Source organism: Nicotiana tabacum, chromosome 10, assembly GCF_000715075.1.
Source record: "Nicotiana tabacum cultivar K326 chromosome 10, ASM71507v2, whole genome shotgun sequence".
NCBI classification, from domain to species: Eukaryota; Viridiplantae; Streptophyta; class Magnoliopsida; order Solanales; family Solanaceae; genus Nicotiana; species Nicotiana tabacum.
In genome coordinates this window covers 14,900,797-14,926,147 of record NC_134089.1, presented here as the reverse complement: position 1 = coordinate 14,926,147, position 25,351 = coordinate 14,900,797, and the positions used below count along the sequence as shown (strand labels likewise).

Sequence of the window (25,351 nt, the reverse complement as noted above, 5' to 3'; positions counted from 1 at the left end):
AGACCCGCATAGAAGAATCTTACACGAGAACCAAAGAGATCATTTTGCCCAAAGGAGTCCTGGCATGGACCTCGTTCTTTCAAGCTCTTACTGCCAGCCAAATACAATGGACGTTGGGATGGTTTCCTGTTGATGGGATCTTATATATGTCGGCAGCTAAAACTCATTTCTTGCTGATGGGGCTTAAGAGCATTCAACCTTACGCACCCTGCCGAGTTTTAAGACAGTTTGGAAGATGCCAGACAGTACCTCATGAGGAAGATCTTAGCGCTCAAGCAGTTGAGATAAGTCCTAACGGACAATTCCCAGAAGCAAAGATTCGCCAAATCTGGAGTGAGTGTCAATATTTGAAATCAGATACTCGTGTACGGGATCGAGCCAAAGGAGAGATGGCACCAGGTTACCTTGCATGGTATAGAAGGGAATTCGAGCATGAAAGGCCGGCTAAGAGACCCCACATCTGGAATTTTACCGAATCATCACAAAGGCAGTGGGATTGGTTAGCAAAGGAAAGAGGCTATTGCGCCGAAATCAGCAGGTTAAAGCAACAAGTGGAAAGCTTGAAATAGGAACACAACGTGCAAGTTGCTACCGATCTAGGAAAGCGGAATAGGTTACTTCAAGAAAATGAAATGCTCAGAGCCCAGATCAAACAGATAAGGGTGGATGCGGATAAACAACCAAGGCGTCGATCAGACGAGCAGCTGATAAAAAGGCTAAAAGGTGAAATCAGGGAATGGCAAGATGGTTTGGAGGAATCTGAAAACATCATAGCAGAGCTCAGGGCACAGTGGGATGCAAGAGCAGATGAGCATCGCCGGTACCTGAATCAATTGGAAGGCAACCACGAGAAGACTGTGGCTAAAGTAAAGAGAGAGATGGCTGCACTTGAGATCAAAGCAGCTAGTCAGGCCGAGGACTTCCAAATGGAGAGCAGATACTGGTACGACTCAATAGCCCAGATGAAGTTGGAAGTACGGCGACTGAAGCATCAGCATATACAAGATGCTCAAGTATTTAAGACATGCAGCGATCAGATAAAACGCCTACTCGTGGAGAAGAAGCAAACCAGAGATAGGATCAAGGCCATTGCCCATGCTATCACCAGACGATGTCTACGATGTGAGAACATGTCCAGCGTTACCGTCCTCTCAGCAGTAATGGGTTATGTCAAGCAGACTATGCACGAGCTGGAGCAACTTGAGAGGGATCTCACGCCTAGGACCGCGGCAAGGCCGAACGATGCCCCGCGGACACCAATTTTCAAAACCATAATGCATTCATAGGTCAAATCTGTATCTTAGCATCTTCCGCTTGTTTTTCCCATCCGGGTGATTTTTAGTCTATTTTTGAATCTAGGTTTATTTTCAAAGTTCGTTTTTCTTTTGCAAATGTAGTTTGTAATAGAACATTTTCAACAATAAAGAGGTTGTTTCCTTTACGATCATTTGTGTTTTTCGAACTACGTAATGATCTGATTCACGTAGGCATCGTGATACGTAGGCAATCCTCATCGGATCCGGTCGCATTTCTTTTACTGCAAAATAAAAAAATAATAGAATAAAAAAAAGAGAAAAAAAGGGGAAAACTAATAAGAGGAAAAATGCCGGAATGACGCATGCTCTCGTAGCAAACATATAGTAATCCACTTAACTGTATAGGTGCATCATGCCCAACGTGAGATTAACTATCTGTTTATTTGCTACAAATTAACCGTGCGTTTGTCATTGAGTATTTCCAGGGTTTTTTGAAAAGACGGTTGGTTTGGTGAAAGTCTGGCCTCGCACTCATATTTCACGAGGTCAAGGAGAAGCGTTCAACTACCTGTTGTTAAGGCCAGAAGCGGTACTCACACTTACTTCACCAGGTCAAAAGGAAGTGTGGAAATGTCTTCAGAAATTCCATTGCAAACGATCCCTGTTTCTGAGGAGAGCTCGATCTCAGCCGTCCTCACACCTGAATCCGCAACTGCAGAGGAAAATAGAATCCTACGGCTCCGCATGTTGGAAATGCTGGACGATTGGAATAATGGGAAAGAGCCGCCAAGTGTCGTCCCCGGATTCCCTGAATTATTCTCCAGGTCAAGTGGGACGTCTAATGTCCCCATAAATTATCCTGCTACCCCATTCGGGTACCCAGCCACCTCAGCTTTCTCTGCTTGATCGCCTTCTGAGCCTCATCCCCGAATGTCAGCCACCGATGCAAGCATGAACATCTTTACTGCATCGCCTTGCCCGATTACGGCACAGCCTACCACATACAAGCCAAGCTTTGACTCATCCTCCTTTACATTCCAAGCACCATCGTTCTCAATGGAACCAACCAGGTTCGCTACCAGCACTAATCCTCTACCGCCTCAGTGCGAGCTTGCACCGGGACAGGATCAGAACCCTAGAATTGCAGAACAAAATGAGATTGCCAAGAGAATGAGAAGCCTTGAACAAAGTTTGAAGAATATGCAAGGATTGAGCGGACAAAAGAGCGTCTCTTACGCCGACCTGTGCATGTTCCCTCACGTGCACCTGCCAACGGGTTTCAAGACCCCCAAGTTCGAGAAATACGATGGGCACGGTGACCCCATTGCACATCTTAAGAAATACTGCAACCAATTGCTGGGAGCCGGCGGAAAAGAAGAACTGCTAATGGCATATTTTGGGGAAAGTCTAGTAGGGATAGCTTTGGAATGGTATATGGATCAGGAAATGTCCCAATGGCATATATGGGATGATCTCGCCAGAGATTTTGTAAAACAATTCCAGTATAACATCGACATTGCGCCAGACCAAAACTCTCTGTCGAATTTAAAGAAGAAGCCTTCGGAAAGCTTCAGAGAGTATGCTATTAAGTGGCGTGAACAGGCGTCGAGAGTGAAACCTCCCATGGATGAAGTGGAAATGGTCACTACCTTTCTCCAGGCTCAAGAGTCTGACTATTTCCAAAACATGATGTCAGCCATGGGTAAGCCATTCGCGGAAGCGATCAAGATTGGAGAGATGGTGGAAAATGGTTTGAAAACAGGTAGGATTCTGAGTCAAGCAGCCATAAGGGCGACCTCCCAGGCCGTCCAAAGCGGGTCCGGAGGAACGACAAGGGGGAAGAAGAAGGAAGAAACGACTATGGCAGCCTCTGAAGCAAGGGAGTATCGTCATCACAGGCCCCATTTTCCGGAAAGAGCCCCACAACACTACTACCCCCACTCAAATTTGGCATATGCTCATCAACCTTATATGGTCATGAATGCCCAACCTTATAACCATCCACCACAACAAGCCAACCGAGGCCCAGCTCCACCTCCCAGAAATCAGCCTCCTTACCGCAACCACTATAACCCACAACCCCTGCAGAATAACTTTCGCCCTCAGGAGCCACCTCGAAGGCGAACTTTCATGCCCATCGGTGAACAATACTCTACTTTGTTCCCGAAGCTAGTCCAGTTGGGTTTCTTACAACCAATCCCTCAAACGAGGCAAAACCCAACATCACCTTCTTACAAAGCCGGAGTCAGATGCGCCTATCATTCAGGGGCCGAGGGACATGATACAAATGACTGCTGGTCATTGAAAAGAGTGGTCGAAAATTTGATAGAGCAAGGGAAAATAGTGCTAAGGGACGAGGAAATCCCGAACGTAACTAACAATCCATTACCTGCTCACAATAATGGGCCGCTGATCGGAATGATTTGTGAAGACAAAGAATTCGATTCTGCTTTGAAAGCTATAATTGCCATTGTCGACACGGGGAAGAGGCCCAAAATGGACCAGAAACCAGAAAAGGGGGAAGAGGTCAAGGCTATAAAGAACAAGCCTGAAAAGAAGGTAGAGAAGAAAGTGGTACCTATAAAAAATGAAGTTCTTTACATACCACGAGGTCGATCTGAGAAGGCGCAGAACTTCGGGATCAAAAAGACAAAACCTATGTACGTGCCAAAAGGGGCCTATGTGGTCCGGGGGACGATTCAACCACTTCGGCTGAATGAGCTAGTGGTTATCGGACGCGTGCCACAAAAGCCAATGACCAACCCGTCCACAGTGCCGTGGAATTATCAAAAGACTTTGGTAATGTACAAAGGTAAAGAGGTCATGGGAGAACTTCCAGAAAATACTTTTATCAGAAGGTATTCAAATACCCAAGAACTGAACAACGCCATACAAAGGCGCTTCCCGCCAAAGAAGCCCGTGAGTGTTGAAGAAGCGGAAGTGTTCTTCCAACAAATGAAAATGCCGGATTACGAAGTGATAGATCAGCTGCGCAAGTACCCTGAACAAGTATCCATGCTGTCATTATTGATGAGGTCGACCGAGCATCAAAAGATCCTATTGAAAACCCTGAATGAAGCATATGTACCAACTGAAACCTCGGTGGAACAACTAGAGCGAATGACAGAATGATTCTTCGCCGTCAACCAAATCTCTTTCAGCAAGAACGATTTACCCCCGGAAGGAGCGGCACACAACAAGGCTTTGCATTTAACAGTTAAATGCGAGGACTACTATGTCAAGCGGGTAATGTTGGATGGGGGATCAGGTGTTGACATTTGCCCGCTCTCCACGCTACAAAGGATGGAAATTGGGACCGGAAGAATCCGACCCAACAATGTCTGCGTAAGAGCTTTCGACGGCATCAAGAGAGATACCATGGGAGAAATAGACCTGTTGTTGGTCATAGGACCGGTCGAATTTCGAGTAACCTTTCAGGTGATCGACATGGACACATCCTACAATTTTCTCCTTGGCAGACCTTGGATCCATGCGGCAGGAGCCGTGCCTTCCACTCTTCACCAGATGGTGAAGTTCGAGTACGAAGACCAGGAGATCGTGGTCCATGAGGAAGATGAGCATGCCATTTATCGGGACCCATCCATCCCGTACCTTGAACCGAGAGAAGGGAGCGAACATACGGTCTATCAAGCTTTTGAGATTGTACGGGCGGAGCGGCGCGAAGAGAGAATACCCTGCCCCCAGCCTTTCTTGTCTAACGCCTCGGTCATGGTGGCCAAAGAGATGATCCGGCATGGATTTAGGCCAGGAAAGGGACTTGGACGAACCCTTCAGGGAATAACAGAACCCATTACTTTGCCAGTCATCAAGAAACCTTTTGGACTAGGTTTCAAACCTACTCCAGCAGACGAAGAGTGGGCAAATAAAAGGAGAAATGAGGGTTGGAAGTTACCTCAACCACTGCCGGATTTATATGCAACTTTCATCAGGCCAAGGTACGTTGAAGAAGATGATGAGGTCTTCACAGCTGAGGAAATCGAGGAGATATGTGGGGCAATGAGGGAAATGCTCTACGAGGTCCACATGGTTCAACCAGGTGAAGGCACAAGCACTGCTGAGATGATGTACATGGGGCCAAACGCCAAACTCCAAAACTGGGAGGCCACGCCATTCCCGACTAGACGGAAGTCCGGGTAGACCTGTCCTGCCACCTTTCCTGTGTCACAAGTTATCTCCAGGACATAACTTGAACGTTTTCTTCTTTTTGTTGTATTGAATCCCTAGTTGTAAACATTGTTGTCTTCCAACTTTCCAAAGAAAATAAAAAAAAAATCATCATTGCTTTCCCATTCTTTCTTTTGTTCTAATTTTTGTTATTTTGCCTTTTATCTTTCTTTTCAGTCCTAATAATGCGGCTTTAAATATGACATGCTTGCGGACTTCACGCCCAGATCACAATGAGCTATTTAACATCGAATTAATGAACCCAGAACCAGAATATGATGCGGAAGAGGCTTTTAGGGAAATAAACCGAGAGTTGGAATATTCCGAGAATAAACCTAAGCCAAATCTGAATGACACTGAACTGGTAAATTTGGGAACCCCGGAAGAAATCCGGGAGACCAAAATAAGCATTCACACGGACAAGAAAACGTGAGAGGCGATAATTCAACTTCTTTTTGAATTTAAAGACGTGTTTGCTTGGTCATATGATGACATGCCAGGTCTAGGTGTTGATCTAGTGGTTCATAAATTGCCGATTCATCCTGATTGTCCTCCAGTTCAACAAAAGCAAGGAAAGTTCAAAACTGAGGTCAGTGACAAGATTAAAGAGGAGATCACCAAACAATTGAAAACGGGAGTGATTCGGGTAGTCCAGTATACAACTTGGTTGGCAAATGTGGTTCCAGTACCGAAAAAGGACGGGAAAACTCGGGTATGTGTAGATTACCGAGATCTGAACAGAGCAAGTCCTAAAGATAATTTCCCACTGCCCAACATCCACATCCTCGTTGATAATTGCGCCAAACACGAGATACAGTCTTTTGTAGATTGTTATGTTGGGTATCATCAGGTATTGATGGATGAAGAGGACGCCGAGAAAACTGCCTTCACCACGCCTTGGGGCACCTACTGTTACCGGGTCATGCCATTTGGTTTGAAGAATGCTGGGGCTACTTACATGAGGGCCATGACTGCCATTTTCCATGACATGATGCATCAGGAAATAGAGGTGTACGTGGATGACGTGATAGTCAAGTCCAGGACGCAGGATAATCACATCCAAGACTTGAGGAAATTCTTCGAGAGGCTAAGGAAGTATGACTTGAAGCTAAACCCAGCCAAATGTGCTTTCGGAGTTCCGTCGGGCAAACTTTTGGGCTTCATCGTAAGCAGGAGAGGTATCGAGCTAGATCCAACTAAGATAAAATCCATCAGAGATCTGCCTCCCCGAGAACAAAGAAAGACGTGATGAGTCTTTTGGGCAGGTTGAACTACATCAGTCGGTTTATTGCCCAGCTGACAAGCACATGTGAGCCCATATTCAAGCTGTTAAGGAAAGATGCGGCGATTAAATGGACAACTGAGTGTCAAGAAGCCTTTGATAAAGTCAAAGAATACCTTTCGAATCCCCCGGTCTTGGTCCCTCCAGAATCGGGAAGGCCACTTTTCTTGTATCTAACAGTCTTGGAGAACTCTTTCGGCTGCGTCCTCGGGCAACACGACGTAACCGGAAAGAAGGAGCAAGCAATCTACTACTTGAGCAAGAAATTCACCGGCTACGAGGCCAAATACACACTGTTGGAAAGGACATGTTGCGCTCTCACATGGGTTGCTCAAAAGCTGAGACATTATCTCCAAGCCCACACTACGTTCCTCATAAGCAGGTTGGATCCTTTGAAGTATATATTTCAGAAACCAATGCCTACTGGGAGACTGGCTAAATGGCAAATCTTGCTTACGAAATTCGACATAGTCTATGTCACTCGCACGGCAATGAAAGCCCAGGCGTTAGCAGATCATTTGGCCGAAAATACGGTCGATGAGAAATACCAGCCATTGGATACCTACTTTCCAGATGAAGAAGTAAACACCGCAGAAGTGGTCTCGGAGGAAGCTCATGTTTGGAAGATGTTCTTTGATGGAGCCGTGAACGCAAAGGGTGTAGGGATTGGGGCAATTTTGATCTCGCCTTCTGGTCAACATTATCCCGCCACAGCTAGACTGCGTTTCTTTTGCACAAATAATACAGCTGAGTATGAAGCCTGCATTATGGGCATGCATATGGCAATAGATCAGGATGTCGAAGACTTACTGATTATGGGAGATTCTGACCTGATTATCCGACAAGCTCAAGGTGAATGGGAAACTCGGGATGTCAAACTTATCCCTTACCGACAGCATGTGGAGGACCTCAACAAGCGCTTTACGTCAATAGAGTTCAGGTATATTCCGAGGTGCCACAATGAACTGGCAGATGCACTTGCTACTTTAGCTTCAATGCTACCCTACCCGGGCAACGCCCGCGTCGATCCTTTGGAAATCCAAATCAAGGAAAGACACGGTTACTGCAGTGTAATCGAGGCGGGATCAAATACGCAGCCTTGGTACCATGACATCAAGAAATTCCTGAAGACACAAGAGTACCCCGAGCACGCTACTGGAAATCAGAAGAGGACCATTAGGCGACATGCAAGTGGTTTCTTTCTAAGCGGTGAGTTGTTATATAAAAGGACCCCGGACCTCAATCTCCTAAGATGTGTCGATATCGAGGAATCGAGAAAGATCATGCACGAAGTGCACGCAGGTGTGTGTGGACCTCACATGAACGGGTATGTCTTAGCGAAGAAAATCCTTCGAGCAGGTTATTACTGGATGACCATGGAAAAAGATTGCTTTAGCTTTGTTCGGAAGTGTCATCAGTGTCAGGTGCACGGTGATTTGATTCATGCACCTCCCACGGAGTTGCATCCCATGTCTGCACCTTGGCCATTTGTCGCATGGGGCATGAACGTCATTGGACCAATCGAACCGAAGGCTTCGAATGGACACAGGTTTATACTGGTTGCCATCGATTACTTCACCAAATGGGTAGAAGCTGTCACTCTCAAGTCGGTCACTAAGAAAGTTGTGGTGGATTTTGTACACTCAAATCTTATCTGTCGCTTCGGTATTCCTGCGACTATCATTACAGATAATGCAGCAAACTTGAACAGTCACTTGATGGGAGATGTATGCGAGCAATTCAAGATAACGCATAGGAATTCCACTCCTTATCGGCCAAAAGCCAATGGTGCTGTGGAAGCGGCAAACAAAAACATCAAGAAGATTTTGAGGAAAACGATCCAAAGTTCCCGACAGTGGCATGAGCAGTTACCTTTTGCATTATTGGGGTACCGCACTACGGTACACACATCGGTGGGAGCGACTCCTTATCTTTTGGTTTATGGGACCGAGGCTGTAATACCGGCAGAGTTAGAAATTCCTTCGCTTCGAATCATTGTCAAAGCAGAAATCGAAGACAGCGAGTGGGTCAAGGCTCGACTGGAGCAATTGACGTTGATTGATGAAAAGCGAATGGCCGCAGTTTGTCACGGACAGTTATACCAACGAAGGATGGCCCGTGCTTACAACAAGAAAGTCCGACCCCGGAATTTCGAAGTAGGTCAGCTGGTACTGTGGCGTATTCTGCCGCATCATGAAGAAGCAAAAGGAAAGTTTGCCCCAAATTGGAAAGGCCCATACATTGTAAGGAAGATATTGCCGAGAGGAGCATTGTATTTAGGTGATATCGAAGGAAATGACCCCGACACAGCAGTAAATGCAGATGCAGTCAAGAGATACTACGTCTAGATCATACTCCAAGTAGTCCTGACACATTTGAAAATGGCGAAGGTTTTATCCCCCACCACTCCCAAACACTACCCAATCCTCTCTACAAAAAAAAAAAAAACAAAACATTGATTGAGGCCTGAACTACGTTTGACTTGATTCCGAAAGGATACGTAGGCAGCCTCTCCCTGAGGTTCAGTCACGCCAACAATAAAATCCCATTCGCCCTGAAATTGAAACCGGGGCACGTCGAGCAGTTGAGAAGTTAGTGTCGTCTACCTCTCTTTACCAAGCACAAGCTTTCAAATCAGTTACCAAATATGGTGGGAAACCAATAAGCGTCGCAAATGGAGACCAGCACACTCTGAATCGAGAAAGATAAAATGAGAGAGTCTCGTCGGTGAAAACCTTCGGGCACCACGAGGCGACGGGAGTAGAGAAACCAAAATGAGAGAGCTTGTTTTAGTAAAAAACTCACAAAGAGTGCTATCAAGCGATGACAGGAAGAGAAATGAGAGAGGTCAGCCAGCGAAAACCCGCAAAAGGGCGCTGTTGGCCGAAAAAAGAATGACTCTACCCCAAGTCTCGGCAAAGTTCCACCGGTTTGGAATCACAGATCCGTTCTGGTTCAGGGAAACGCAAGTTTATGGAAGGTCAGGCGTCCAGTCCAAAGAGCATGTCATGTCATCTAAAGCCAGCGTTGTCTTCCTCAGATAAGTCTTTCTCGTCCCGAAAAGGACACTCCCTTCCTGAAATTTGTTTTCTCCTTTCTTTGTTTCTTTTCGAATCTCTTTTATGTTTTAACCCCAAGTTCAGGATACACCGGAAAGGGCAGGTGGCAGGTTTGTTTTCACGGAGTTCCGTTTCATGAAGGAAAACACCCCGTTTCGTTGGTACGTCTGTCCAAACTTGATGAATCATGATGTTTGATGGCGTTCGAAGTAAAGAGGAAAAAGAGAAATTTCCCCCAGCAAGTCCGCCTTCGGACGAATCCCCACAGAGTCTCCCCTTGTACAATCCCCCACAGAGTCTCCCCAATATATATATAAAAAAATCCCCGTTGGAATTTCCCCAGCACATCCCCAGCGAGTCCCTTTGTAAAAATTCCCCAACAAGCTTACCCCAACAAATCCTAGAAAGCCCGCTTCGAAACAAATCCCCAGCATGCCCCATTGTACAAAAATCCACACAAAGAATCCACTTTGTAAATATTCCCCCATAGGGCTTCCTTTTGTACAAATCCCCGCAGAATACCTCCAATAAAATCCCCGTTGAGAACCTCCAAGCAAAACGGGACAAAAAAAAAAGAAAAAAGGGGAAAAGAAAAAAAGGGGAGAGCCTTACGAAGCAAGTCATCACAGAATCTGGAAATACAAGCCTGAGCAGTCTAAAGGTTTTCGCCATTCGAATCAAATCAATGGCGGGACTTCGCAACAGAAATAGAGACGCAACAAAGCAATTGGGAACGATCAAGGTCACCGAACAGACCGTCATTTCCGAACTAACAATTGTTCTTTGTCTGAAAAGTTGAAACAGGTATAATCCAAGACAACCGAGCAAGAAGCAGGTGTCTCCCAAAGAGGAAGGTACACGGGTACAAGAAACACTTTGGCAATGTTGAATTCACTCGAAAGGTAAGTTTCCACGAAACACCCTTTTATCTTCTACTAAAACAAGAAAATTCAAAAAAAAAGAAAAAAAAAGGTCAGCGGTTGTTCTCGATTTTTGTCCCCAAGCCATCAGCATTAGGGTTTTAAACCCTAAACTGAATTTTTTCTTTTAGTCAGCATTAGGGTTTTAAACCCTAAACTGAACTTTGTCCATTCATCCAGCACTAGGGTTTTAAACCTTAAACTGAGCTTTTCCATGTAATCAGCATTAGGGTTTTAAACCCTAAACTGAACTTTTTCCTTTAGTCAGCATTAGGGTTTTAAACCCTAAACTAAACTTTTTCCATTCAGCCAGCATTAGGGTTTTAAACCCTAAACTGAGCTTTTCCATGTATTCAGCATTAGGGTTTTAAACCCTAAACTGAACTTTTTCCTTTAGTCAGCATTAGGGTTTTAAACCCTAAACTGAACTTTTTCCATTCAGCCAGCATTAGGGTTTTAAACCCTAAACTGAGCTTTTCCATGTATTCAGCATTAGGGTTTTAAACCCTAAACTGAATTTTCCTTTTAGTCAGCATTAGGGTTTTAAACCCTAAACTGAACTTTTTCCATTCAGCCAGCATTAGGGTTTTAAACCCTAAACTGAGCTTTTCCATGTAATCAGCATTAGGGTTTTAAACCCTAAACTAAATTTTCCTTTTAGTCAGCATTAGGGTTTTAAACCCTAAACTGAACTTTTTCCATTCAGCCAGCATTAGGGTTTTAAACCCTAAACTGAGCTTTTCCATGCAATCAGCATTAGGGTTTTAAACCCTAAACTGAATTTTCCTTTTAGTCAGCATTAGAGTTTTAAACCCTAAACTGAACTTTTTCCATTCAGCCAGCATTAGGGTTTTAAACCCTAAACTGACCTTTTTCATGCAGTCAGCATTAGGGTTTTAAACCCTAAACTAAATTTTTCCTTTTAGTCAGCATTAGGATTTTAAACCCTAAACTGAACTTTTTCCATTCAGCCGGCATTAGGGTTTTAAACCCTAAACTGAGCTTTTCCATGTATTCAGCATTAGGGTTTTAAACCCTAAACTGAATTTTCCTTTTAGTCAGCATTAGGGTTTTAAACCCTAAACTGAACTTTTTCCATTCAGCCAGCATTAGGGTTTTAAACCCTAAACTGAGCTTTTCCATGCAATCAGCATTAGGGTTTTAAACCATAAACTGAATTTTCCTTTTAGTCAGCATTAGGGTTTTAAACCCTAAACTGAACTTTTTCCATTCAGCCAGCATTAGGGTTTTAAACCCTAAACTGAGCTTTTTCATGCAGTCAGCATTAGGGTTTTAAACCCTAAACTGAATTTTTCCTTTTAGTCAGCATTAGGATTTTTAACCCTAAACTGAACTTTTTCCATTCAGCCGGCATTAGGGTTTTAAACCCTAAACTGAGCTTTTCCATGTATTCAGCATTAGGGTTTTAAACCCTAAACTGAATTTTCCTTTTAGTCAGCATTAGAGTTTTAAAACCTAAACTAAACTTTTTCCATTCAGCCAGCATTAGGGTTTTAAACCCTAAACTGAGTTTTTCCATGCAATCAGCATTAGGGTTTTAAACCCTAAACTGAATTTTCCTTTTAGTCAGCATTAGGGTTTTAAACCCTAAACTGAACTTTTTCCATTCAGCCAGCATTAGGGTTTTAAACCCTAAACTGAGCTTTTCCATGCAATCAGCATTAGGGTTTTAAACCCTAAACTGAATTTTTCCTTTAGTCAGCATTAGGGTTTTAAACCCTAAACTAAACTTTTTCCTTTAGTCAGCATTAGGGTTTTAAACCCTAAACTGAACTTTTTCCATTCAGCCAGTATTAGGGTTTTAAACCCTAAACTGACCTTTTCCATGTATTCAGCATTAGGGTTTTAAACCCTAAACTGAATTTTCCTTTTAGTCAGCATTAGGGTTTTAAACCCTAAACTGAACTTTTTCCATTCAGCCAGCATTAGGGTTTTAAACCCTAAATTGAGCTTTTCCATGCAATCAGCATTAGGGTTTTAAACCCTAAACTGAGCTTTTTCTTTAGTCAGCATTAGGGTTTTAAACCCTAAACTGAACTTTTTCCTAGTCAGCATTAGGGTTTTAAACCCTAAACTGAACTTTTTCCATTCAGCCAGCATTATGGTTTTAAACCCTAAACTGAGCTTTTTCATGCAGTCGGCATTAGGGTTTTAAACCCTAAACTGAATTTTTCCTTTTAGTCAGCATTAGGATTTTAAACCCTAAACTGAACTTTTTCCATTCAGCCGGCATTAGGGTTTTAAACCCTAAACTGAGCTTTTCCATGTATTCAGCATTAGGGTTTTAAACCCTAAACTGAATTTTCCTTTTAGTCAGCATTAGGGTTTTAAACCCTAAACTGAACTTTTTCCATTCAGCCAGCATTAGGGTTTTAAACCCTAAACTGAGCTTTTCCATGCAATCAGCATTAGGGTTTTAAACCCTAAACTGAATTTTCCTTTTAGTCAGCATTAGGGTTTTAAACCCTAAACTGAACTTTTTCCATTCAGCCAGCATTAGGGTTTTAAACCCTAAACTGAGCTTTTTCATGCAGTCAGCATTAGGGTTTTAAACCCTAAACTGAATTTTTCCTTTTAGTCAGCATTAGGATTTTAAACCCTAAACTGAACTTTTTCCATTCAGCCGGCATTAGGGTTTTAAACCCTAAACTGAGCTTTTCCATGTATTCAGCATTAGGGTTTTAAACCCTAAACTGAATTTTCCTTTTAGTCAGCATTAGGGTTTTAAACCCTAAACTGAACTTTTTCCATTTAGCCAGCATTAGGGTTTTAAACCCTAAACTGAGCTTTTCCATGCAATCAGCATTAGGGTTTTAAACCCTAAACTGAATTTTCCTTTTAATCAGCATTAGGGTTTTAAACCCTAAACTGAACTTTTTCCATTCAGCCAGCATTAGGGTTTTAAACCCTAAACTGAGCTTTTCCATGCAATCAACATTAGGGTTTTAAACCCTAAACTGAATTTTCCTTTTAGTCAGCATTAGGGTTTTAAACCCTAAACTGAACTTTTTCCATTCAGCCAGCATTAGGGTTTTAAACCCTAAACTGAGCTTTTCCATGCAGTAGGGTTTTAAACCCTAAACTGAATTTTTCCTTTAGTCAGCATTAGGGTTTTAAACCCTAAACTGAACTTTTTCCTTTAGTCAGCATTAGGGTTTTAAACCCTAAACTGAACTTTTTCCATTCAGCCAGCATTAGGGTTTTAAACCCTAAACTGACCTTTTCCAATGCAATCAGCATTAGGGTTTTAAACCCTAAACTGAATTTTCCTTTTAGTCAGCATTAGGGTTTTAAACCCTAAACTGAACTTTTTCCATTCAGCCAGCATTAGGGTTTTAAACGCTAAACTGAGCTTTTCCATGCAATCAGCATTAGGGTTTTAAACCCTAAACTGAACTTTTTCCTTTCAGCCAGCATTAAGGTTTTAAACCCTAAACTGAATTTTTTCTTTTAGTCAGCATTAGGGTTTTAAACCCTAAACTGAACTTTTTCCATTCAGCCAGCATTAGGGTTTTAAACCCTAAACTGAGCTTTTCCATGTAATCAGCATTAGGGTTTTAAACCCTAAACTGAATTTTCCTTTTAGTCAGCATTAGGGTTTTAAACCCTAAACTGAACTTTTTCCATTCAGCCAGCATTAGGGTTTTAAACCCTAAACTGAGCTTTTTCATGCAATCAGCATTAGGGTTTTAAACCCTAAACTGAATTTTCCTTTTAGTCAGCATTAGGGTTTTAAACCCTAAACTGAACCTTTTCCATTCAGCCAGCATTAGGGTTTTAAACCCTAAACTGAGCTTTTCCATGCAATCAGCATTAGGGTTTTAAACCCTAAACTGAATTTTCCTTTTAGTCAGCATTAGGGTTTTAAACCCTAAACTGAACTTTTCCTTTCAGCCAGTATTAGGGTTTTAAAACCCTAAACTGAGCTTTTCCATGTAATCAGCATTAGGGTTTTAAACCCTAAACTGAATTTTCCTTTTAGTCAGCATTAGGATTTTAAACCCTAAACTGAATTATTAACGAAATTTTCCTAGTGAAACTGGGGCAGAAAATTTCATTCGTTTGTTTGTTTTCTCCCGCAGGTCTAACCTCGAGCCACATGGATCGAAATGACCCATGAGATGAGTCCTGGTTCGGAATCAACGAAGAAAAAGAAGAAAAAGAGAGAAGATGTCCCGAGATATCAGAGTAAACGGAAGGCAGATTGACTCCAACATTTGATTAAGGTCCTGAACCCTGCCAATCACGTCTCACTCAGTATCCCAGAGATTAAACAAGTCGCCGCAACTCGCAAGCATCAAGATTCAGATCGGAGTCTACAAGCAGAATCAGCTAAGACCCAAGATCAAGTCGTAAAAGAATCATAGATAGGAATCTTGTAACTAGCAGTTGACATGCATATAAGTAGTTAGTTCAGTTTCCAATTTTCGTTTGGTTGTAATAAGGCGGTCAGTGACGCAGCAGTGACAACAGCAACAGCAGTAGCAGCAAGCATTGCAATCCCATGGTAGTCCCAGCTACCAAAACTTCCCGAACTACATTGACCTGATTCCTGTTTAGCCCAGGATATGTAGGAAATCTTTGAAGCAAGATTCAGTCAGATCTTTCAAAAAATGTGTTTCACACGGAGTAGTCCATAGGCAAAAATCGCTCATACACGCTCACTTTATCTTTGCACGGAAACTCTTCGTGTTTCCGAACAAAGAGGGGCAGCTGTGAGCACGTGATTTTTGCTTCACGAGACAATCGCTCCAAAAGAAATAAAAAATAACAACAATTGATCCCGTTGTACAATTTTGGGATTTTTACATGGCACTTCGTTAATTGTTTATGACTTTGGCCCATTTTTACTTTATTAAAACAAAATACAAAAAATGTACGTGTCATGCATAATCTGAACCATAACATGGTTGTTAAATAGAAAAGCATAGACATGCATCTTTGCCCGTGATTTTGTTTTGTTTGATTTTTACCTGTTTTGAATTATTTTAATGTGTGTGCAAATAATTGTATTAGGTGTTTATTTTAATTTGATTTTACTTAGTTTTGTATTTTTATAATAAAAGAAAAAAAGAAAGAAAAAAGGCCCTTCCTTTTCCGGACAAATTGGCCCAAATAAACAATGCACAAAACCAGGCCTGCCCGGTCCAGTCCAACCTGATACCCAGGGTGTCCAAACGACGCCATTTTAATCCAGTTTGATCTGGGCCGTTGATCTCAGATTGATCAACGGCCAAGATCACATTTCCCATACCCACGAACAGAACCCGACCCGTTTCCACCCGGACCAACCCAAACCCTTTACCCTTGAAACGACACCGTTTCCTTCGAGCTGAAGGATCCTGGCCCTTCATCGCATCTCATCCAACGGCCAGGATCCACCCACCCACTAACTATATAACCTTCTAACCTTACCCTACCCCCCATCTGACACCCCAGCTCCCGTCTTCACCATCTTCCCCATCAAACCCTAGAGCCGCCCCTGTATCCTTCACCATGAAAACCGGTGGCACGAACGCCGGTGACCTCGCCCTTAACACCATAGAACCCCCGTGCCGTCCTGAACCCAAATCTACCAACCACACACCTCGAATCCTATCCCACCTTCTCAAATCTTCATTTGAAGATTCGAGTCGGAACCTAATCTACACCGATCTGCTTTAAATTTATACCAGACACTCCCCAGACCCCCCTCGTGACCAAACCATACTTGGTTTGGTCCGAATCTGATCAGGGAAGCATGAATCCCAAATCTGAGTTTTGGAACTTTGTGATTCTTCGTCACTGGTCCATATCCGTTCAACCGAAGAGATTAAGGTCTAATGGACTTTAATCAAAGTGTTTCTCATCTGAGAAACACTTCGATTAAAGTCCGTTCAGCCTTAAGAAAGGCCTGACCAAGTCCGAGTTAAGGTTTTGATGTTTCGGGATTTAAGGTGAGTTCTGTTCTCTTCTCTTTGTTCTTTAGTCCATGTTTGTTCGAAAGGCTGTTATTGTTGTTGTGTAATGTTTGTGTCCTTGACTTTTATCAACTGTGCCTTGACCACTTTGCCTGAACCTCTGTTGTTTGATTGAGTCTTTCCATTTGTTCTGATAATGTGTATGTGAGTGTTGTGCAATTAGCTGATTTTCAAAATTTGGACTGACTAATTGACTCTTCGAGTGCAATTCTGCTTAGTCAATATAGTGCGAACCTTGTGTGATACTGTTAAATGTCTGATTTTTGGCTACAATTGTATGTGTTGTAACTAGTATAGTCGAATCGACATGTGTCGTCAATTAATTTCAACTGCCTGAACAATAACAAATCGATTTGCTTCTGGACACATTTGTTGAATCAATTAGGAACTGAGTTGGTTTACTTATAGTTGTTAATTTGAATCGGAAATGTAAAAGGAATGTTTTGTTTAAGTTCTGAATCGGAGGGCATGTGTACTCGTGCACCTCATGTGCATTGTGCACAACCTGTGGCCTGCATAAAGGTTTTTGTTAAGTTTTAAATAATTTGACAGCATATGCTGTCAGATACATTCTGCTGCCCATACTCTACTTTAACCTCAAAAATAACAAACATTACTTAAAGTGAGTCTGTCAGGGAATATCATGGGTTTTGTTCATACTTAATTAGCCAATTGGAATCTGAAAATGGAAGGCACATGGGAGGGGTGTTGTGATATTCTAAACAGGCTGTTAAAAGGGGTAATAAAAGGCTTATAAAAGCAGGATGGAAAGATAGATAGAGGGGGATCGGATAGGAGATAGAGAGAGGAAAAAAGAGGACCTGGGGATAAAGGAAGGAGGGTTGAAATACATACAGATACATACAGACATAGAGAGACACATAGAAAAAAAAGAGGGAGAGAGGGGATACACACTGAGGAGTATACACACACAGACATACATAGACAGAGATATACACAGAAGATAGGAGGAAAGAAAAGAAGAGGTCTGATAGATACACATAGATACAGAAATAGAAAGAGAGCAAGAAAGAGATAAAACAGACTAGGAAATCAGAAACTTGGTCTTGTTTGTCTGAAGTTCATCTGTTGTCAATGTGTTAGGCAGTGTTGCTTCTTCTAAGTTTCAATCGAGATTATTGTTAGTGTTTTGTTGCATTTGGTATATCTCGGAATTGGATTGTCTGGAGTTTTGTTTCCATCACACTGGGTGCTGCTTCATTTGGCTGTTTTTCTCTTCAACTATAGCTTCACTTCTTGCAATAGAATCTGTTCTGTTGTGTTGTTTCGATTGCTGCTGTTATTGTTGCTGCACCTGTTGCCATTGTTACTCTGCTGATTTCCCTCTTCTTCGAATTGTCAAATATTTCCAGGTACACAACTCCTGAAACCATGTGTTGTTGAAAGTTTGAAGTTGAGGCAGAAATAAAGAAATGAACATCTGTTTATGTTATAATACTGGTGTTCAAAAAATAGGTTGAATGCTAGTTTAGCCTGTATTTGTTTAACTGCAAACTGCAAACATTCTGTATAAACTAACATACATTCTGTTTGAGATGAACTATTCGATAGCATTGTTTAATAGTAATGACAGTATGACTTAGACAGTATGTTTGATTCAGTATACATTCAGTTCAGTATAACATTCTGTTTGATTTAGTTATGACAGTATAACATAGAACCATGGCAAGCACCTGTATGTGTTTTGCCTAGATCACTGAATTGACAAATCTGTGGTACTTGGTCTGGGATAAATGTATCCCAAACAAACTCTCATGCAGTCACATTAAGAGTCTGGCTATGAATACCAGCTCTCTTGTCAGATTATTTGTTCCGATATAGGTTCGATATCGGGTCTCGGTATAGATTCCTTGTTTTCGAAATAATGCGACGACTGTTGAGAAAAACTAACAGGCGTTTTTGAGTTCAATTAGTAGTAATTTTTCTAATAAACAGCCAATTTCATTTATCAAGTTCAAATAGGTCCAATTTCATTTATCAAGTTCAAATAGGTTAGCGTTTAAAAATAAAACTTGGAGGTCGTTAAATATAACTCAGTATATGTTGTTAGTTTGCTTGCAATCTCACTTAGCAAATTAATAAGCGTATTCACTCAATGAAGACAAAGCATGAGGTAATTCTCACCTCATAAACAATCAATCAGGTAATCAAACAAATTTAGGTTCGGCAAATATAACAAAGATTCAGTCTGTATTTGTTCAAACAAGTAAGTTCGGTATCATCTTTCTTTTTTTTTTAGAGACAAATGCATTAGAAATGTAGCCACTTCAGGATATCCTTTCTAAAATAGAGACGAGCCTCGCCAAATAAAAATGCAAATTGCGGGGCCCTCAATAATTAACCATAATAAATATTTAGAATTCGGGATAGGCCGTTTTAGCGAATTTCATGGCTTCCTACAAAAATAATAATGCGCTAGACTCTCTAGGCGCGACTTAATTAAATTACATTCTTAAACCCGGGTGCACATTGATGTGACCCGATTCCAAATCTCAACGGAGTCGAAGTGTGTTTAACAATTACGGGTGCATTGATTGCAACGTAGTTCGAGATACATTTTCACGACGTTGCAATTCTATAAAAATAAATGGTAATAATCAAAGCGGTTTAAACTTAATAAGAGCACATAAGTCATAACATGTATTTAAATCAGACATTTAGCCACTATAACAATTTAAGCGACCGTGCTAGAACCACGGGATTCGAGGGTGCCTAACACCTTCCCTCGGGTCAACAGAATTCCTTACTTAGAATTTCTGGTTCGCAGACTTCATTTGGAAAAGTCGAAAATTTCCTCGATTTGGGATTCAAGATAAACCGGTGACTTGGGACACCAAAAGCCAAACCTTTCCCAAGTGGCGACTCTGAATTAAATAAATAATCCCATTTCGAATATTGTCACTTAAATTGGAAAAACTCCCTCGCGCATTTACCCTTCGGGGCGGGCGCGCAAAAAGGAGGTGTGACAGTAGTCATACAATCAATGAATCATGGATAATAAATTCACATAATCTAACACAAAAAAATTAATTCCCTGCATTTAACAAGAATAAATACATGTAAATACAATTGAATACAAAGCATATTTCAGGGTAAATCTTACATGAATATATATGAATACAACTATATACACTTAGAAGTATAGATATAACTGAATACACAGAATATATTACAGTACATCTGACATGAATACATACGAATACAACTAAATACATTGACAAGGCTAAATACATATTAAAAAACTAGCTACAACACACATGACATAAAAAATAAGTAAGCAGAATACATATGAATACAATTAAAAACTTACTGGAAAGTTGAACAATTGCAAACAAAAAATAACTAAGATGAATACATATGAATACAATTAAAAACATACTGAAAAATTGAACAGTTGCAAACTATCAAAATACATAAGAATACATATACATACTTATAAATACAACTGAATACAGTAATACCAAATAGTACAAAAATGTGAAATTGAATAAAACTAAATATATTTAAATACAACCAGATACATACGAATACAACATTGTACATGTAAAATAACTTGAATAATTATAAATACATATAAGTTTCTTTGAATGCATATTGATACAATAGCAATTACCTTTTGGTGTCGTGTATCTGATATTTTTTTTGCAGCGACTTCCTTTACATTGACACATGAAGAATCATTCATAGGTTTTTTCATCTTTGAAACAACTGGATTTTTTGTTTCTTTTGAAGATTTCTCAACTTGGACTTCTTTCGACTTGTCATTGTGTAATTTAGTTCTTCTCTGTGAAACTGTAGTTGCTGACTTACCTGCAAAATCCGACTCCCCTTGAGTTATTTGCAACGAGAAAGAGGGCCCATCAAAATTGAGAATTTTGGTGGGTATACCTCTGCTTATCATCTTGTGTGACATTGAATCCGCCATTGAAGAGAAAAAACAAAGCTTCCTGGTGAGCAAACAATACCAATGGTTATTGTTTCAGAAATTTATGAAAAATCTGTATAAAAATTAGAGAACCAAATTAATGATATCAAAGTTCGAAGAAGTAAACTTACCAGGAGAAAACTTACCAAATTTTAAGATATATTTTGAATGTGGGATTGATAATGGCGGAGAAATAGAGAATTTGTGTGGGAGAAGAGTTATGAAACGTGGGTTTGTGGGAGAAGAGAGTAAAGTGTATGCAAAAAGAGAGAGAGAACGGTTTAGAGCAGATATACGGTAATTATGTGAGAGAAAATACTAAAAAGGAGAGAGAAAATATTATTTAGCATATATGGTGCCTTAAATATAGGATGTAACTATAATTAGATATTTTGCTATAAAGGATAAAAGGTATTTATAGGATGTAATATTTTAAAATGGTATTTATTTAAAATAAATAGGGTACTAAGGTTTTCTATAGGGTGTAAAATTTCCTTTATCATTTATGAGCAAGCATGGCATGTATTTGTTACCAAGGCGAAATACAAAAATACAGAAAAATAAAATGCTTGTGTTGCAAGTCGAACTCAAGACGTTTGCATACTACGTAGATGCTCTAACCAACCAAGCTACGAGAGCTTGTTGCTCTCTTATTTTAGTCAAAGGCGGAGCTAGAATTTCAACCTGATAAGTGCTAAATTTCGACACCATGACTTCAAGTGATAATGAGTGGGTTCTAGATTTAATATTTATACAGATTTTATGAACTCAAATAATCAAATACATTGTTTGAGCAAAAGAGCCCGTAGTTCGGCTTGTGCCTCCGCCCCTGATTTCACTTCAAACATTTTGTCTTGTTTCAATAGTATAAGTGGATTTGCTATAAAATTCAAACATCACTACAAACAGTAATTTTTTGAAATATAGCTACGAATGATAAATACAATGTATATATTTGTTGTGTCGCATAACTTTTTCATTTTTGTTTACTTCCCTAAGCCCGTTATTTATTTATTGTTTATTTACTTTCCCAGTATAACACCCTCGCGATCCCAATTGTTTATTTTCTTTTGTTTTTCTTTCGGCAGCTTGGTTATGATGGACTGATTTTCTTCTACAAGAGTCGCTTCTTTTGTTGATTTTCTTTAGGTTACTACTTACCACATACCTAAAGGGAAATTTTGATTTTTTAGTACCAAATTGAAGGCTATTCTCTTAAGTTGGTAGAGATTTACATTAAACTTTTGAAAATTCAAGAGCCCTTACTACCTGAAATATTAAACTTTGGTCCACTGTAGTAATTATTTTTGCCAAACTTGTGACTATTTCAAAGCGAGTTAGCGCCTTCTTGTGTTAGCTAATTGAAAGTGGCGATAAACGTCAAGTATCTCAAAATAATTTTATGTACAATTAGTTATATACCTGGAAATAAGTATTAAACTAATAATAGTTAATGTGTTTGATAAAAAAAAAAAAAAGAAGAAGAAGATGTTAATAAGTGTTGGGATTAAAGATTGGTGAATGGGAAATGGAAAATTTTATTTTGTGTCTCATACAACTGACACTAGTTGTATGAGGCAACTTTTTTGTCTCACAATTTTGTGGACCAAGATTTCTGTGGACTCAGAAGTGTAAGATTGGGGCCCACAAATTTGTGAGACAAAAATGAGCCTCATACAACTAGTGTAAGTTATATAAGACACAAAATAAAACTTCTCACGGGAAATGGAGGAAAGAAAGTGGAGGAAAAATGAGCTCCCTTTTGCTTTGGAAAGAGCAAAGTGTCCCTCATTGGTGGTGGAAAGAAAAGTGAATGTGCTTATATTGAGAAAACACTTCTCTTGATGTTAAATGGGTTGGAAAGAAAGTAAGCCTCGCGCCATCGTCTGCGGCTTCGGCTTTTTTCAATTATTTAATTAATAATTAATTAATTAAAATTGACGAAAATTCAACCTGGAATAACTCAAGACCAGCGACATGACCCAGTCTGGTCCGTTTTCTTTCCCGGATTATTTTAAATCCGCTTTTTCGCAATATTTCAAACAAAAATATTCCCACCTGTTCCAACAACCATGGTTGTTTCTGAAAGGTTGCAAACCTTTTCAAAAACAGTGCCAGAAAGTCTATATATATATGCTTTGAATCCCAGAATCTTCCCTTACGATATTTTCTGATCTTCTTCTTCTTCTTCTTCTTCTCCTGCACAAAATTTTCAGTGTGTTTTACAGCCTTTGAGTGGTTCGCTATTTCACCGGTATTTTTGGTACCGAGTGGTTCGCTATTTCACCGGTATTTTTGGTACCAACACTCCGGTAAGTTAAATCGTTCTATCCTGGGAGGATAATATTCCAGCACCACGGGTACTTGAGAGGAATAATTTCCTTAAGGATACACTATGCATTCAGTAGGCTCGATTTATTCCAAAATTATTTTTTTCAGAAATTATTTTGACATTCTATTGTTGCTAACTTTCTGTTTCTGTTTTTCCTATTTCAGAAAGTTTAGCATTACATTATTTATTACTTTAATACATATTGCATAACAATCTTAAGAAAATTATTTTATTTCTTATCTGTATTATGTTTCTGGAGATTAAAACCTGCGTGATTTTCTACTCCTTGTGAATTTTTCTATTCTGATTTGAAGATATAAAAACTTCATCAGGGTATTAAAATTCAGAAACGATTTGAAGAACATAAAAATTTCATCATTTTTTGTGAAACAATATATAAAAACTTCGGTTTTTATTTATTAAACATACTGTTTATCGTTAATTATAGTATTGTTTACTGTTCTGTTTTTTATCATTAATTGAACTCTTCTGTTATTGACAGTGAGAAATGGCAATTGATAATGAAAATCCTTCTACGATTGTTGCGGCAACGACGATAGCCTCGTCAAGTCGAACTGCTATTCCACCAGCCGAGAAACCGGGAAAATTTTCTTGAGTCAACTTCAAAGGATGGCAACAAAGGGTGTTTTTCTGGCTTACCAAACTTGGTATGCAGAAGTTCACTAGTGAAGACCCTACATGCCGGACATTGAGAAGTTTATGATTGTTGAGGCGTGGAAACATGCAGACTTTCTTTCCAAAGGCTACATCCTAAGTGCTTTGGAGGATGACTTATACAATATCTACAGTGCTGTGGAAACTATGAAAGAATTATGGGACCACTAAGAAGAAGTACAAGACTGAAGATGCATGCTTGAAGAAGTTTGTGGTTGCCAAGTTTCTAGATTATTAAATGATAGACAACAAAACTGTTGGAACTCAAGTTCAAGAACTTCAACTTATTTTTCACAACCTTATTGCTGAAGGTATGGTCATGAATGAAGCATTTTAAGTGACTGCAATGATTGAAAAATTGCCTCATTCGTGGAGAGATTTTAAAAACTATCTTAAGCACAAGCGCAAAGAAATGAAGTTAGAAGATCTTGTGATATGTCTCAAGATTGAGGAAGACAACCAAACAGCCGAGAAGAAAATCTTGAGACAACCAAACAGCCGAGAAGAAGTCTTGTGGAAATTCAACGATCATAAGAGCTAATATCGTTGAGGAGTCTACTCCAAAAAGTAAGAAGACGAAGAGGTCTTCTGGACAGACTAAGGAGCAGAACAAAAAGAAACTCAAGGGCAATGACTACAATTGTGAAAAAGCTGGTCACAAAGCCCCTGATTGTCGTCTCCCAAAAAAGGAAAAGAAGAAAGGACAAGCCAACATAATGGAGAAAATTGATGACATTGATGATCTATGTGCAATGCTTTCGGAATGCAACCTAGTTAGAAATCCGAAGAAGTGGTGGATTGACTCTAGAGCCACTCGACATGTTTGTTCTATCAAAGAAGCATTTGCGACTTACTCTACTGCTAGTTCCGGAGAAGTGCTCTCCATGAGAAATAGTGCAACAACCAAGATTGAAGGTTATGGGAAGATATTCCTAAAGATGACTTCCGGCAAGGTGTTAATGCTCAACAACTTTCTTCATATTCCTACTATTATGAAGAATTTAGTTTCTACTTCTTTACTTGTTAAGAATGGATTCAAATGTGTATTTGTTTCTGACAAAATTGTTGTAAGCAAGAATGAAATGTATATTAGAAAGGGTTACCTCACATAGGGCCTTTTCACACTCAATGTAATGGTTGTTAACGGTATGAATAAAATTTCAGCTTCTTCTTCTTTATTGGAGTCAAATAATTTATGGCATATTCGTTTAGGACATGTCAATTATAAAACCTTGCAGAAGTTAATTAAAGTATTGCCTAAATTCGAGTGTAATAAATCAAAATGTCAAATATGTGTTGTAGCTAAGTTTGTAAAACATTCTTATAAATCTATTGAAAGGAATTCAAATCCTTTAGACTTAATTCATACTGACATTTGTGATATGAAGTCGACACCATCTCGAGGTGGGAAAAAGTATTTTGTAACTTTTATTGACGATTGCACTCGATATTGTTATGTTTATTTGCTTAATAGTAAGGATGAAGCAATTGAAGCATTTAAGAAATACAAGAATGAAGTGGAGAATCAATTGAATAAAAAGATCAAAATGATTAGAAGTGATAGGGGTGGAGAATATGAATCTCCATTTGCAGAAATATGCTCGGAATATGAAGCTATCCATCAAACTACTGGCCCCTACACACCTCAATCCAATGGAATTGCGGAAAGAAAAAATCGGACATTAAAGGAAATAACGAATTCTTTATTAATAAGT

General features: G+C 40.0%; 1 protein-coding gene across 1 annotated transcript in view; it reads right to left on the bottom strand.

Moving 5' to 3' along the window:
* The window catches only part of LOC142165007 (uncharacterized), a 31,632-nt gene extending 11,003 nt beyond the window's left edge, over positions 1-20,629 (bottom strand). Inside the window, exon 1 of the mRNA XM_075223659.1 lies at positions 20,318-20,629. Coding sequence (XP_075079760.1) covers positions 20,318-20,629 — 312 coding nt within the window. The remainder of the gene's footprint in view (positions 1-20,317) is intronic.
* Between the last annotated feature and the right edge of the window lie 4,722 nt (positions 20,630-25,351).